Raw genomic sequence first — 17,507 nt, 5'->3', positions numbered from 1 at the left:
GATTCCTTTACATCGTATTCCAGAGCAATAAATACGTAAGCTTTATGAACATGAACTTCAGTGAAGTCTTTGCTATGAGCTTTTCACAAATACATCAACTGACTTCCCAAACGAACTTCACGTGGACTGAGCCATAGCATGCAGAATTTCAGGAAGCTTGGTGGTTTTTGCCAACATTATTATTCAAAGATAAAATTCAAAATTCTTTAGAAACGTCTATGTTCAGCCTTAATCACAGAGGGACATTCATCAGTTTTCAGGTCTGTTGAGCTTAAACAGTTGCACTTCACTCGGAGCACACAGACTCGAAGGCATTACACAGAGCCCCAGCATAGCCAAGTTCTTTAGCTCAGGGAGTCGTAGGAAATAGGACTCCAGCTTTCCTTGGAAGTTGCGTTTCACAGACCTTTAAGTTTTCTTGTTCTCCTCTAACTGTCAAGAAGGCGCAGACTTTCTCAAAGCACAGTATTGAAACCTGAGTAAAATTCTTCAGCTAAGGTCTCAGCTAACGTTATGTAGAGTGAAAGATTCATTTATTTCATAGGTTAAACCCAAGATAAAAAAGCTGTCCAGAATGTGTATCATCAGCAAGGGGAAGAAACATGTAGGGCAAGGCTCCAGGATAACAAAACCCCACCCAAACCTACAGAGTAACCAGAAAAACCTAATATCCATCCTCTAAGCCACACCAAAAATCAGCAAAGTAAACAAAGATTAACAAACTAGTATTTTGGAGGATGGAGATGAAAATCAAAATTGACAGAAATCAAGCTAAATTAGATTTTTTCATTGACACAAAAGGAAGATTCTTCAGCTGAATAAATACCTCAAAACCAAAATGAGTCATCAGGTCCACTATAGGGCCAGGACAGAACACAGCTCAGGAGGAGCCCATCTACAGCTACCTAACAAAGTGAATTATTCTTCTTCAGTATGGAAAACATCATTAAATACAGAAGCTAATGAAAATGGCCATAGTTTCCAGCCCAGACTTCTGAAAGAACTGATAATGGATTTCAGATTGAGTAACAAGACTTGATGAAGCTACCCCGTGAGGAGCTGTACCAGGTAACTGAAGAACAACGAACATATGAGAGAAGTGGGGGGAATAAACAATCCACCAGCCTGACCTAATAAAACCTGGAAAACAAATCTCAAAAAAGAAAATTCTTTATAGATCCTGGACTAAACACACACACACACAAAAAAAAAGCAAGGTAGAGATGATACCCAGTAAAAGAAACTACCTACCTGCACTGGAAGTAAGAATAAACCGTGCGTTAAGAAGAGGAAGTATCGGTTTGGAGACGGAGTACTGATGGAGCTCTTGATGATCAGGTTAGGACTAAATTTAGTAATTAATAATAATTATCATAGCACAAATACAGTTGGCTGGGAATACAGTGTTGGAAGGCATTGACAACACATAGATCTGAACATTGTATGAGGAAAATGTGATGACATGGTAACCACAGTGACAGGATAAAATTCAGATCGAGATGCAGATCGCACTTCATTTCAAGCTGTAGTTTTGCACATGTACATTAAAAAAAAATTTCAAACTGCACAAGATGCAGACAGCTACGCAAGTTTCCACTCCCCTACCTGTCCTACGGAAATCTGGCTTATTCTGACAAGACAGACAGGACTAACATTATGGCCACTGTAAGACATAGGTACAAGAAAAGAGAAAGGAAGAGAGCTACTCAGCTTAAAGAATGTTCAATGCAAGAATCGTGGACACACGTAAACCCGGCACACGGAGGCTCATTGTCTTTTGACTGCTGGGGCTGTGGATCAGCCTTCCAATTAAGAAATGCAGCAACAAAGGCTATCGCTTCTTAAGAGCGAAACACGTCTATCAAGAAGGTTATATGAGGGTTCACTGCACTGTTAAATCAGAACAACCCTTCCAGTTCTACGCCGATGTTGAAAATCAGGGCTTCAGTCTGGAAGGTTGCTTTCTGTCAGGGCAACTCCCTACATTTCACTTGGACTATGACCACAGACACCAAGGAAGCAAAGCCATCCTGGGCTACACGGACTACCTTCTGTTAGAAAAAGACACTGTTCAGATGATCTTATTTGTTACACAAAGCTCAACAGAAACTAGTTTTAAAAAACCTTGTATTTCTCTAGTGACGAGAAAAGCCTCAAAAAGGATTGCACACACCACCTAGGCAATTTCTCTCTGCCACAGCTACTGACCCTGGGGCAAGTGGCAATTTTTTTCTGGAACTGTATCAGAAAATAACAACTGTATGTCAAAATACTTTGGCAATGACTGAGAAGGCATTTTAAACATCACTACTGTGGTGGGAGTTTCAGAGGGAAAAAAAAAAAAGATTTACAAACTGCACCCCTCAAATGCCTTTAAATAATGCTGCTGGCTTCTTTTCTAGTGCAGACAACCTAGCAAAAAAAAAAAAAAAAACCCAACCAACTAACAAGTGGATGCTGCATTAGTCTACAATGGTTTTTATATATATTTTTTTATATATATATATATATATATATATATATGTAGATAAGTTTCTTTGCCAGCAAGGGCAACAGAGCTGCAAAAAAGTTGTCTTGCTTTCAGAGGTTATACAACCTAGGACAAAACTACACATTTAAGGATCCACCAAAAAAAAAAAAAAAATCCAAACTCTCCAAACTGAAAGAGAAGACTAAGCATGCCAAGCCATGAGAGAGCACCACCAAATAAAAGGCTGAGGCACACAAGTCTACACTTAAGGAGAAGCCAGCACTTCTACTTAACACAAATTGAGTCTTGACACAGAGAGAAAAGACTCCTTTCTCCGCAGAGAGTGCAGTCGTGTGTGCAGAGTATCACCTTATAAATTTAATCCCAGGCAAATCAAACAAGAATAGTTTAGATTACGCGGTTGATGGTTGCTAGTAGTTGAATGCCTTCAAGGTTTATAGCCTCCTGGCTTGTTCCTGTGATACAATTATGTCAATTTATGAACCTGAAGAATAGCTAGTACCTAGGGCGTATCTACTCATTCCTAAATAGTCACTGCATATAAGCAAGATAGACAAGCATGTAAGCAAGATTTTTGTATTGCAGTAAAAACTACAATTTTCATTTATCTCATTTTCAGTGGAAAACAAAGTAATTGATTCCATCTTATATCAACAAGAAACCTACCTTCATCCCCAGCCCTCTTTCAAAGCATGCCATTTTTAGATGCAAGACTGTAAAGCTTACTTAAAGGATGGCCTAGGGGTAGGTGATCAAAGTATACTAATCATCTCAGATGGTTGCTTTCTCCTTAGTGGGTCAATTTTCAGAGTAATCTTAACAATGTTCATATTTTCTTCAGTAGATCTGTGTTACTTAACAAATGTTAGACAGGTATATGCTGCTATATAAGCTTTGTCCACAGAAGTATTTTCAGTGTTTTGTCACATACCAAGTAATACATGAGTACTAATACTTGCAATTAAATCATTATTTGCATTCCCCAAAGTTGATTTTGTCTCAACTATTGTACAATCCATATAAGACAGGAAGACTAGAACTTTATTACATTTCCTACTAGTTTTGAAGCAAATTACTTGTTTTCAAGTAGCAACACTTTTCCCCACTTTAGGTGGACCAAATATTTTAGGCTCGGATTTATAGATGTAAAACATGCATGCTCCTCCAAATGACTAAAGTTAATCCATTAAAGCAGTACCTTCAATACCTCAGCTTTTAAGATTTTTATGGCTGACTCCAGTGTGAAATGTACTGCATAAAGTAGCCACCTCTGCCTCAACAAGCGCTCTTTACCTCTCGGTCCACAATGACTTAAGCTATGTCTAATGGACGATGAGTGTTGAGGATGTCTCTACGTAATGTATTCTAAGAATATTAATTACAGAAGCGAAGCGTAAACAGGAGGAGGGGGAATGCTGCCTAATTCAACGCTATACCAAGCATACAGAAAAAAAGCTGAGAAGTGTGCAAACGGTTCACATACCTCACAAGTCAATAAAAGGAACTATTTCCATAACAACCCATCTTTAGTATTACCGAAGGACAATTTTGCAGGTAAGCTATGTAAAAATGTGCTTTCATTCTACTAATGTCAGAACCAATGGTAATTGTCTAGCTTGTTGAAGTGCACCCAAGTATTAGCCACAGATTAGCAGAGATTAGTTCCACCCCCCCCCAAAAAAAAATCTAACAGTCTCTGTAATTTCTTTCCTTACAGTGGTAGAGATGCCAGTGATAAAAAGACAATGTTTACATGAGTCCAATTTTTTCAATGATTTTTAACTTGCTTATGATTATATTTTAAGTGTGGAATGTTTCTAGAGTTATGTTAGGAAGAATTAAATCTATACAGAGCACTTTGCTGCTTCTTTTACAATGAGCTAGTTTTAGATTTGGAAACAACGACTGTCAAACGTTTTAAAGATAAATGGGATAGAGCTGATAATGACTTTAGCAGTGACATTTTATACCAGTCTTCTGCAGACTACTGTAAATAATGAATCTAACATCTGGAAAAAAAAATCTACTGAATTGACACTGAATTAACATCAACTTTTATTACTGGGGATGCTATTGGGTGATTTTTATTACTTGAAATGCTGCCTTTGGTAAAAACTCAATGGATCACTCTCCACACTTCTCCCTACCCAAATGTTACAACATGTATTCCTTACTTTTACATGATACAGAATATCAAATCAACATGATCCTGCCTTTAAAACTGTTTACATGCTATATATACCTAAGACCATTCCTGTAGGAACTCCTTTTTCGACATCCCAGGTGTTTCTGATGGGGACACACAACACACCAGTCATTCTCATTCAGCAGTACGCACACCAGACTTTTCAAAGTTGTATCACAACTGTATATGAAGAAAAACTCCACACCAGTGGTTTGCCCACATCACTTGCCAATGTCCCTTTAATATTAATACACAGAGAAGTAAAACTTTTTCATAAATTTGTTCAAGTATGTGGAACATGTAAAATGCATAAGAATCAATATGGACTTCATTAATGTTATATTTATTTATTTTCCAGCTTCATACAAACTGGATGTAGAAGCATAAACATAGTACATTTCTACCATTTTCAACAAAAATATAACCAATATGTACAATTATTGTATTAAAAATACAAAAGGGATACAGACTCCACCAATGTCTTTCTAAAAGACATACAGGTACAAGTAGTATCAAAAGTATGAGGAAATCACCAGTTAATTGTACATTCTGCACTTGACATCACAGAGCGAACTGAGATTAGCAGTCCTATGGTCTACAATTACATAATGCTTATATAACATTTGTGCAACTTGTGATAGAGCTAGGATTTTGTATTTCTATATGCACATGAGGTCCATAGCCTTGAGAATAAAACTGGCAAATAATGCATATTACATGTAAAATTACAAATGCATAATTGACAATGTGATATATAAGCAAATAGAGAAAAGCTATGATTACAGGAGAGAGAATTAAATAAAGCACTGACATTTGTTTGATACAGTGAAAAAACACTGCAATTTGATCTTTAAAAGTTGAAGCTATTTACGTTTATCTACTGATCAATATGATCAGCTGAGTTCAATGGAAAAAAAAAAAAATCCAAGACCAGCAGTTCCTCACATTTGAGTACTACTCGGATTGGCAGCCTTCACTTCTCCGGAGTCTGTGCAAAAACAACACAAAAATAGAGGGGAGGGTCATTTCAGTCATTATAGGGTTAATAGCAGCTGTGAGCAGGTGGTTGCTACACATTGGCCTTCTCTACACATGCAGTGTTCCATGAAGCCATTAACAGTTGTGACTATTTCTGCATTGCAAAGGCTGGCAAATCTAAACGTGTTATTTTTCATTACTTAAAGGCTCGTTTATCCCCTAATGCCAAAGTCAATAGATGGAGGTTATTAGATCAGTGTTAACAGCTGACACGAGCTGTGACATCCCAGCTTGCCTTCACTGCAATGTTATCCAGTTAATTTTTCTTTTAATATAACTACTATATAGTAGCAAAAAAAAAAAAAAATATATATATATAACTTAAAGGTGGGGTTGCCGTCCGTCTCATTAGAATGGGACACTTCCTTTTTTAGTATGCCATCCTGTATTCCGCAAGGCACAGGTATGAGACACACAGCGTCCTCTTCCATCACCGGCCAGTCGCAAGCGCGCGTTTCTGCATTTACGCTAGACCCGGCTGAGGATGCCATTAACAGCTGAGGATGCCATTAACGCTAACATTTACACACTTTTGAAGATTCCGGGGTGGGGCACATTAAGAGTGAAGCGAGACAGTCAAGGAAAGGCGGCACCCCATAACATCTGCCTTCCCTCCTGCCCTGCTCAGCCACGGGACAGCAATATTCTTTCCAGGAGCTCAGGCTGGCAACCCTACGTACAGGTATGAAATAATACTGTAATTACTATGCAGATGCAGTATTTGATCTCCAAAACGCAAACATACAAAAGCGTAACAAAGGCATTGTAAACAAGCAAATAAGCACTGCCTCCTTGAAGGATTTCAATGCATTTTTCTCTTTGTAGGTTAAAGGCCAAATGTCGTTTGACAACTAGCTTATCTCATTAGCCCAATGAGACTAAGTGCTAGGATTGTGATTAAAATCTAAAAGGAAGATTTAAAAAAAACCCTTCCAGGCATTGGGAAGTGCAGCCAGAGTTAATCATCCCGATGTGATGATCTTGGAATTTGGAATGATACTGTGTGATGTGGCAGACAGCGACAGTGGTAGCTTGGAGATTGCTGCACTGTGCATTTCAAGCAACACAGTTTGAAAAGTGCCAGGGCGATTTCTTCACAGTATTTCACATGCAAGGGGAGAGGGGACAGAAGAGGGAGGGGCGGAGGAAGAAGCCCCATGCTGCTTTAAGGCAGGGAAGGAGGCAAATAGGTCCACCATCCTGTAACTATAGTTCCAAGGCTCCTATTCTAGGGACGTCTTCTTGTGCTCTCCTTTAAGGTGGCTCACTCTGGATCCAGAAAAGCCCCAAGTCTTAGACAGCAGAGACTTGTTCATCTTCTGCAAACACAACAGGATAAGGGAAAACAGAATTTAGTTCATATAGAACAAGACTGCTACTGAATGAAACAACCTGTACTGTGCTCGTGTGTTGCCCATTTCATTGTATTAGGTATATATTTTAAAGCAATCTAAGTATCTGTACATTTCAGGTCTCATGAGAAGTATTCCTTTGTAATTTTGTTCTCAAAGAAAGTAAGACAAGTTCTATAACTGAGCTAGGGGCAGTTCCTCAGCCTGAGGAACACAACAGCTACTCCTAGATGTCCACTAGCTTCATAGAGTCATCTTACATTTTTCACTGAATATATATCTGTGATTTAAATTAAGGTTGCATAAAAATTGAGTGCAACTTTAGCCTTCATTGGTAGAAACAATTAAAATTCTCTTTAATAGTAATCCTCAAAGTGTCAGGCAATTCGGTTAAAGTAGACTTCATTTTTCCCCCATCATGTTCAACTGCAGAGTTCATCCTGCATATAAAAACTTAGTAACTAAGCAGTTAGGAAGGGAAGGGGAACATCAGCCTTTCTATCATTAAACAAAACAAAGCATTCAAGCGTGTGATTTGGGCATGGCCCTGCCTAAATTTTGAGCACCTAGCCCTAAAGATGCAATCCAGCTACGCTTGCACTCCACAGAAAAACAGAAAGACTGTGTCTACATTATAGCTGAGCTGAAACATAAAGATACAGATACACTTGGGCAAGCCAGGTAGCAAAAGAGTAGTGGGGTCGTTACGTGAAGCAGTTGGTGTGGAAGACCCAGTGTCCACAGCGTAAGAGTTTCAGGTAGAATGTGAGTGACTATCCAAATAAACCTGAACAGTGATGCTCTCTGAGGCGGACGGCCAGGTATTCTATAGACCAGGATACTTTTTTGACCATTAAATACATGGTTAGTGACAAACATTAAATACACTGGAAACTTTCAGGGCACCCAGGGCTGTACCTGGTGAACATAGACACCTCCCGAGAAGTTGCCTAAGCCAACTGCTTGGTTGTCCAAGATTCAGGTGGACCTACATTCCAAATTTTAAATTATATTTAGGATGAACGGAATTCCTCCCCTTCCAAAAAGTGAACAAATAGCAAGGTTTGAAAGATGGAAGAGAGTTCAGATTATGGCAAGAATTTCTATGTCAGAACACATTTGCATAATTTGCTTTGTGTCTGTGAAAGCATTGACCATTTTTGCATGCAGCACACTCAAAATGTAACAATTAGAAATTTACCATCTTCCTCTGTGGAAAACCCTTGAGACGGATAGTGAGCAAGACGTGGGTCTGACTCATTTGGTTTATGCCACTGAGGTTTGTTCACAGGCCTGCTAGTTGAATGGCTGTGCGACTGCTGCTGTGGAGTTGATGTCCCATGGGTCTCACATGTCCGTGCCACCATTCTAGACCTCTGAAGTGCTATGTTGTAATCTGGAGGCTTTCTGGTTGGATGGGAACCACCGTCTGCAAACTCAGCAATAGGTATTCCTACATAACCAGGAGGAGTTGGAGGTGGTTCCCGATATCGACCCTCTTTTCGTGCTGCAGGAAAAACAACAGATTGTTGTAACAGATAGTAGAAGGAAAACTGCTCAAAGGAAAATAAACAGTGAAGTTAAATAAACATCAACCAACTCAACATCCCAGGAGGAGAAAAGTTAACTATCATATGGTAGACAATGAGGTCTTGAAAAATAAACCACGCAAGAAAGTACAGAACATACAACATACACACGATATAGCTATTCTTCCAGTAGTAAAAGCATTACTCTAACAAAATTCACCAAATTACATGGGGAATTTGTTCAAACTTGGCAGCTGAAGCTGTTCCATCAGTTGCATAGAATAAAATGTACAGCGACCAAAGTAACATGGAAAACTCAAGAGTGCACAGAAGTGGCAACCATCAGGAATATTGGCATCTCCCTAAACACATGCCTATCTATCTTAATCCTGAAGATGGGCTTTGTACCTAGGAGCTCATCTCTTGTTTTTAGGATCTTGCTGCAGAGGGGGAAAAAAAAGTGCACCCGATACATTATTTCTTCCTACAAATCTTACTACTTAATGAGATCTAAGCTACATTTCCAAAAGGTAAGGAGGAGAAGTGGGCTTCATCTTCATATTTTCTGTATGCATTACTGGCCACTGCTCTTACAGTTGTATCATCTGCAATGTTAAAACTTGAAAATCTGCCCATAAGAACAATGATTAACTATGGTTTTATACAGGAGATTGAAAGACCACCACCTAGTTTGTGGATCTCATTGAGGGGCAACTGTTTACTTGAACAAGACTTAACTCTAGGCATTCCTAGATGTTCTCTCTTGCAGAGAACTTCAAGGGAGGAAACAGCAATTAAGAATTTTAAGCATCTGCAGGGACACACAGCAGACAGGCATGACTATTTTGGAGTTATGTACTTAAAGTCAGTTGGGGCTTTGATACTGAATACTTTTTGTGGGTCTAGCCCTTTAACACATGACCACTTAACTTACAATACCAAGGCAAACACAGCAGGAAAAAATACTGACACAGACAATTTACTCTCCACAGCTTGTCATACACCATATAATCTTGCACAAGTGGCAGTGACAACATCACCCTGCATTATGCAGCATGGAACTGACTGAAAGGGCAGTACAAGCTTAAAATGGGCTGGTGTTACTTGGATGTGAATTTTTATTGACTAAAAATGAAGTCTTCTTGTTATAACAAAACCAGACAGTTTCCAATAGAACCTAGGTATTTTTCTTGGACAAATTGTTTTAACTGAGTAAAGCAGCATAAGGAAGTTTCTGAGAGGTTTTATTCAAATATTTCTGAAAAGTAAGTTTGATGCAGAATAAATTCTATAGAAAAATTCTACTGAAATACTGCAAGAGATCAATGTCTATTCAGTGCAAAAGAATCATGTAAAAATAGTGGCTTCTGTTGGACAGTGATGTGCAGAGTTACATTTGCAGGATAATTAGTTAATAGTACTGAAGTGCATGGAAGTGTGTGGCTTGAATTTTCAGATCTCTCTCACGTTTTCTCTAGTCTCTAAAAACATAGTGGAAAGCACTGCCTTGAGAGGCAAGCTTGGACATGCTTGTTCCACATTCTGGTGGAAACCAAGGGCATCAAAGAGTAGAATTAGAGTGCAGCGTGAATCAGAACCTGGACTCCTGAACTGAACAACTTCCTCCTCTTCATAGTTCAGGGATTCAGATCTGCACCCAAGCTTTGAGGCAATGGGCCATTGCTAAGCAATATACTTGGGCAGAAAATGGAAAAGCAGTTTATCACAGTGGTCTCAGCATGACCTCAATCTGGCAGGCTTTTTCAGCTGTATCAGCACAAAGCGCCTTTTAGATAGTTCTTCATATTAACCTGAAGAAAGGCAAAGTGAAGGGGAATTAAAGGAATGAAAGAGGCAAAAATGCAAAGGTCTTGGATGGCCCAAGGACTGGGATGTGTAGAAAGAATAGTATGAGAAAAATGTTGAGCACTGCCAAAGACACCTTCATGTTCATTTGTATATTATCTGATCTTTCTTTTGTTGAATGATTAGAAATGTATTTCAGCTCTGATTTCCTAGGAACCTCTTCAGTCTCAGCAGTCCAAAGAAACATCTCAGTTGGTATTTAAGCACAAAGTGATCCCATTTTCAGAAGTAAGGAATATTCACAATTATCAGGCAAGTAATACAGATGTATAAAGTAAAAGGCTTCTAAAAAAATCAGGCCACATTTATTAAGATATCTAAATATAGAACATGGAGCCTTACTGTGAAGAGAAATTCACATTTCAGGACAGACACCTAAATACATCAACCTCTCAAAATACTGTCCAGCAGTTGAGCTATTTTTTTGATGTATGGCAGGCTCTCTTGAAACACAAAGGCGCTGCCAGAACCGAGAATCAGCAGTGAAGTGATATTTTCCCTAGTAATAAATGTACAGTTAAAGTGGAAAATTTGAGAGAGACTGCAAAATATTTGGGTTTGCTTTAAAAATAAAAGAAAAAAATCGAGACAAAAGAAATGCAGCTTTAGAACAATACGAAGAACCATAAGCAAATGAACTAAAATACTTCATGGTAAACAAAACTTAACTTACCAATTAGCCCCTTTGTACTACTTGATGATACTGCTATATGAGTGGGCACAGGAGCTGGCTTTGACTCCTCTGCTGGTACAGATGTTATGCTACTGGTTTCAGCTTCAATCGAAACATCCTTCCCACCCCTCCGCTTTATGGTACCTGTATCACCTTCCGAGTCCTCTCCCCAGTAGCCTGTTGAGGATGCCCAGCTTGCTCTGGACTGTGCTTGATCAAGGCCCTCCCTACCTTGACTTTGCCTGCCATACTTTGTGCCATGATCGGAGAACATCAGCTGGTCCATGTGACTGCCCGAGGCCCACAGTCCTGCCCCATCGCCTGAACTATCGAAATGAGCATGTCCAAAAGGCAGAGTCTCCCAGCTTCTCTGGTGCTGTATTGTTTGTATGTTGTCATGAGAACCACTTGAACAAGAAGTCCAGCTACCACGGCCACTGTCAGCTGCATCGAGCGAAGCTCTGTCCCCCTGATCCTGTGACAGTTCTTCTGTACTAGGAGAAGAAAGGACAGTCGCTCCAGCATACAGGCCTCTGGTCTCTGAGAGTGGTGCGTACGAGCTAGATGCACATTGAAGAGGGGGGGGGGGGAAAAGAAGAAATCCAGTGTTGGAATTGGAGGTCACTTACACATAAAGAGCTCAACAGTCAAGAGAAAAGCAAACATATTGGGGGCGGGGGCGGGCTAGATGACTTTTAAAAGGTCCCTTCCAACCCAAACCATTCTATGATCCTATGATTGAAGGTTTTGATGCAACTTATGTTAAGTATTGTTTGCATTAATGACTAATTCAATTTTGAGAATAGAACACTTTCCTTTCAAGGTCATCTTCAATAAAACAAACAAACAAACAAAATAATTACTGGATAAGCATCCTGACAAAACTTAACACTTCAGTGGAGTCATTTCAAAAGGTGAAATCTTAACTTTGCAGGAGCCCTTTGAGACCTTTAAAGGTCCCTTCCAACCCAACCTATTCTTTGATTCCAAGACAGGCAAACCACATTGACATAAATAAAGGAGAACAGACTGATATATAGGGTTTCTACCGCTTTTCCAGCCGTGTGAAGCAAAGGATCAAAAGTCAGAAACAGAGTTTTAGCGGGAGGTGGCTGAAATTCAGGTTTAGGTTTCATCTTTTCAGATTTTTTTCCCTGCTTAGGAAATTCTTAGGAACGCCAACTTTTCAGCATTTCTTGCAAATGGAAATGTATTTAAACCTTAATTTTGGGAACACATGCTACTTCATACAGCAAGTATGTTTTCCGTAGCCTTTCAGCGATTAAGTAAGCCTGACTCCATCACTGACATAGCAGCAGAGAAACCGACAAAGTGTCACTTCTGTTTAGCAGCCGTCTGGGCTCCTGGGATTTGTCCTTCCAGGGCGGCTTGCTATGCAGACTGGAACCCTGAACTTCCAAATATTTAAGACATCTGACTAAAGGGTTTGCATAGTCTGGGATTCCCAAAGCTGAAGTACACTAGTTTTGGAACAGGCCTGCCTTCCACAGACCCCGCAGGATTAAAAGCCCTGAACCCATTCAGAGGACTGAAGCATCCAAATAACAGCTCAGAGAAGTAAGTGGAGACTAAATAGGAGCCAGAGCTCCAACTACTTTCAGACCAAGGCTGACTACTGGAGATTTAGAGAACTCCTCACAGCACTAGCTTCCCCACCATTGCAGAAGTTAATTACCTAGAAAATTACCTAGAAAACCAGCAACCTAATATGAATTTTAGCTTCCAATTATTGTTGACTAGAAGAGGTATTTGGGGTAAAATATTTTTGAGTTTGATAAATATGCACTTTTCTATGAAACAGACTGGAAAATTACTAGCTATTTCTGTCCCCAGCTTGATCACTGAATAATTGTATGAATAATTTCTCATCTAATTCAGTTAATTCCCCATCTATAGAACAGGCTAGGATACTAGTTTGCCATAAAGAGGATAACCTACAGCACTACTAAATTCTCAGATGATAAGGTCTACTGAGGTAAAGTCCTACTGCTGTAGACCTCATCACACACTCAGGAGCGCAAAAGCTTTTCTTGTCAGAAAATGGAGCATTATCAGCATCAAAATAGTGGTTTTTAAGAGCAGGGGAGAAAAAAAATATTTGAGAGATACAGGGAAAGTTACACGAACAAATATACATGCCACATACATTATATTTTCATATAGCGTGTAAATAAAAATCCTACCCTAAGCTGTATTGATCTGGTTCAATCATGATTCTTCTATCAATCCTTCCCACACCAAGATTTGTCTCCACGATGCTGACAGAGTGCCTCTGTCTCCTCTCATCATGCAGGGAGACTGGCATGGAGTCAAAAGAGGAATTGCTGACAATACTAGATCTGGAAGAAATTTCGCTGTGACCAGAATCTGAAAAGTTATCCACCGTGCCGCTAGGAGCCAAAGTGTAGCCTGCAAAGGGAATGTCACGTTAATCAGCCTCTCCGAGAAGCCTGCTCAGCCATTGCCAGGCAGCTAGCAATATTTACCACTGCTGCTGTAGTAAATCAAAACTACGGTTACATTTTATTCACAAAAGCAGCACCGCAAAAGACCAAGATACATATATAACGTTGTATACTCTACCTCTTAATAAAGAGATTTAAGATTGTGGGAACACACGCTACTCATTTAGAAACCAACTGCTCACCTTCCTTCTTGTCTGCCCTCCTCCCCCAAATTATTCTCAAATGCATCATCATACTTGTATCCCTGCGTTATAAAAATTTCACTTCTCAAAAAACTGCCTGGACATAAACACTGTCACCAAGATTGGGATGAAAGAGATGCCCTGGACAAGATTACTGCTTAAAAGTAATCCAAGAGACCCTCTCACACAGTTTTTCTGTTCTGCAAAGCTATACTTCAGAGATGAACAGCAGATACATCATGAAGCACAGATGTCTGGCCCGACTGCTTATTACATACCTTGGCAGCTGAGGGGGGGACAGGTTTTCAAGCTTTCTTTGTAGTACTTGGCTAACTAATTACGTTCCAAATAGCGTATATTACCAGAATTATACCATAATTTGGAGGTAGTATTGACACTGCCAGACTGAGGTAAAATCTGCAAACCACGTCACAGAGGCAAAAATCAGCAAATTCAGCTTTCGTTTTAGTATTAAATGAAGTTGTGCTGAATGCTCTTGTCAGACAAGTTAAAGATCATTAAACAACATACATCCACATCCAGGAACTGCAGTTTTCATTTTTTGCTTTCAGTCTACACGTGTCAAGATGACTTCAACTGATCCGTCCCTATTCACTTGCTGAGAACATGGAATTAATGCTGCCATTTTTGTCTGAAATGACATACCATTAGCTTCACATCACCATCAAATCAAAGATTTTTAAAAAAAATTATAATCATGTTTATGAATTGCTTTTTGCAAAATTAATGTACTTTTCCCACTATAAGCCAAGTACAGAATCCCAATTCCTTTTTCAAGAAATGCACAGGCCTGACTCTTGGCTAATGTAGTATTTGGGAGAAATCATGATGACAAGGACTTGAGGTGATAACCTAAGTCTTCTCTACATAACATCCTCCTCCATCTGACCTGTGTAAATATCACTTTGATAAAGATTCTGGATAGGCATTGGTACTTTCTTCCCATATTCATCTCTCCCCTTTTCAGATCTCTGTTTACGCAATTAGACTTATTTTTTCCCTTTTTGTTTCCATAAGCCCCACCTATCCCAGAGGTCCTTGGTGAATTGTTATTCTTGTTACTGTTCTCACTTCCAAGAGGAGAGGAGGAACTGGTTAGGTCCATTAGTCTGGAGCCATAAGGTCTCAGCTGATCGGCACTGCCACCTACCATGTTAAGAAAAGGGCTTAGCTATCCATTTGATAAGAAAGTAGAAAAAGTGATACCCACATGAGTTTCAAATCCTTACCATTCTTGTGCAGTTTAAGGAAAGTTATTGCTACTGGGAAGTCTCCCACACTCTCCTCTTCAGCATTCTGAACTTCTATGATGGGAACTCAACCGCTATATATATATTTTACTATAATGTTGTATTATCTAACAGTTAAACTGAACTTTTATGACATTCTGAAAAGACAATAACTTAGAAGTTATCTGCATTACAACTAGGCTGTCATACTCCCAAAGGGTCTGGTTTTTATTTAAACTACAGGAAAATGCCTCCATTCTCCTTTTTGTCAATTCATAACCAGAGCAAGTACAATGAAAAAACAAACAAGTTTAAAAAAATCCTTTTAAAGTCCTAAATTCACTTTAAAAAATAACTCTGTGAAATCATTTAAAATTAACTCAGTCAAGAAAGCTCCAGTGGACAATACTACTCCTCAAATATCCATACACATTGTTTGAATAATTAATTAGACTGCTAATAAAACGTTGTATATTAGTGATTTGAATCTCAAATACCTTAAGCCTGCCTGTCATACATAGGTCACATCCCATCCAGATGCATGAGACAGCAAATGATTCCTATAATAGGTTAATGTGCTCAATGCTGTACAAAGATTTTATGCTTCAATCTGCACATCCTGCCACTGGCAGGAAACACTGATGATGGGAATAATTTTTGTCAGAAGCAGCTGTAATGAGAGTGACCTTCTGCATCAAATCCTGTATCAGATCAGGTAATTTTTCCTGGCTTTTGCTAACCAGAGGGCTTTCAGGTATCCCTGAAATCAGGTTCCCAGGTGTCCTTTCAGGCATTCCCACTGTGCACTATACTTCCTGCCCTCCTGACCATGTGTGACACAAGTAGGAACAGCAGTAATTTAACCTGAGTGTCCAAATTCTCTCTCAGAAGTTTCCAAAGTCTATGAGCTTCAGGAAACAGGATGAGAAATATTGCAAGTCTAATACCTTTCCTTGGAGAGCTCTGTGGTGAAGTGGGAGGAGAAGACAGCTGTGAAGATGCACTTGATATTGTGTCTTCAGATTGTTTCTTGTGACGGTCCAAGCTTCCTTCTTCAGATAATGAAAGAATTTTCTTTAAAGCTTGTGGGGAGTTAATCCCTTTAAATAAGATGACAGATGTAAAGTTCAGTATAAATACATCTTTCTGTTTCACAATGCATTTATAGAGCAGATACCATACAGGAAAAAAAAACTTTTTTTCCCCTATATGTTTGAGAGTTTCTGACACTAGTTTAAAGGAAGCAAAAAGTTTAAACGTACTCCTGTTTAAAATGCAGTGTTTTATTTCTGCATATTAGTGAAGCTGGTATTTTGTTTTGGCCACCTAAAATAAATACTTTGTTACAGCAAACACAACGCAGACTTGGTGTTGCAGAATACTACCTATACAATATATAAATCAAGGATACGCATAGTAATGGTTACTGAGAAATCTGAACTAAAGTTATGTTGAATACAAACACACACAAATCTCAGTGGTTAGTGAAGGTTTATGCAGTAAGAATTGAAACTGTCCTCCTGTTTCTCTTCTATTCAGACTAGCCTAGCAGGTCAAAGCAAGCTGGAAAGAGGATGAATAATATTAGGCTTACAAAACAAGGCCATCCCGCAGCTGCCTTCCTCCATTTCATTTTTAAGAACTATCTCCGCACCAGCTTATTTTGGGAAACTAAAGAGTAACAACATCCTGAAGATGATGTGTGATGTAAAGATCTAGGGCATCAAGAATTGCTTTTCTTAGGCAACATTTATCCATCTTTCTCTTCCCCTCCCCTCAAAAATCTACCTTGGGATAGTCTTAGAAGTGAAAATGGAGCTTCTCTGACAGTTTTGCCAATGTTTGTGGTAAAGGTAATTTTCAAGCATTCTACAGAATTTATCTTTGATCTGTTGAATCACAATGCTGCTATCAATAATTTACAGTTGCTTCATCAACATAACCTAATCAGTTCTCAGAAACTTTCACACCATGAGCAAAAAACGCAGTCTATGGCGCTTCAAAGTCCTTTTTAAGATTAAAATTTAATGGCAAAATCAACAAGAACTAGCTGAAGATAGAAATGTTTCTTGCTAATATTTCTGAGCTCTCTAGCAGCCTAAGCAGTACACAAGTAAAACTAATAAAAAGTGAAATCAGAATTAAGCTCTTGTGAAATTATCATCATCTAACAGGAAGGTCCATTTATACTATATATACTTATTTAGGAGTATTACTGTATTTTAAGTGATATGTAAGACGTTCTTTAATGATGGATATATGTTATGTACACATGCTGGGGCACAGATTTGGAAATGAGAAGAAATTCCTATAGTCCGGTATCTTTAAGCGACATGTAGGCAGTAACGACTGAGTAACAACAATAAAAAAAGCACTAGGGAGCAGAGGCCGAAGTGATAACTCTCAGTGTGAAACTTCAAGCCTACATTTCTAACAGGACTACCAGTTCGAGCAG

At 39.0% G+C, this 17,507-nt stretch overlaps 1 protein-coding gene across 5 annotated transcripts in view; it reads right to left on the bottom strand.

The window, feature by feature from the left end:
• Positions 1-7,007: 7,007 nt before the first annotated feature.
• RAPGEF2 (Rap guanine nucleotide exchange factor 2) overlaps positions 7,008-17,507 on the bottom strand; it is a gene marked incomplete at both ends in the record, with an annotated part of 191,771 nt that continues 181,271 nt past the window's right edge. For 2 of the 5 annotated variants that reach the window (XM_081999653.1, XM_081999656.1), the window contains 6 exons: positions 7,008-7,033; positions 8,268-8,573; positions 11,135-11,694; positions 13,339-13,564; positions 14,895-14,969; positions 16,000-16,152. In XM_081999653.1, the coding sequence (XP_081855779.1) occupies positions 7,008-7,033; positions 8,268-8,573; positions 11,135-11,694; positions 13,339-13,564; positions 14,895-14,969; positions 16,000-16,152 (1,346 nt within the window). Of the gene's footprint in view, positions 7,034-8,267; positions 8,574-11,134; positions 11,695-13,338; positions 13,565-14,846; positions 14,970-15,999; positions 16,153-17,507 lie in introns of all 5 variants that reach the window. The other 3 variants (XM_081999654.1, XM_081999657.1, XM_081999655.1) reach the window with 2 other exon arrangements.

The sequence above is a fragment of the Phaethon aethereus genome (genome assembly GCF_964289735.1).
Source record: "Phaethon aethereus genome assembly, chromosome: 4".
Taxonomy (NCBI): domain Eukaryota; kingdom Metazoa; phylum Chordata; class Aves; order Phaethontiformes; family Phaethontidae; genus Phaethon; species Phaethon aethereus.
Note: the sequence above shows the minus strand (reverse complement) of the source record. Positions and strands in the feature narration are given on the sequence as shown.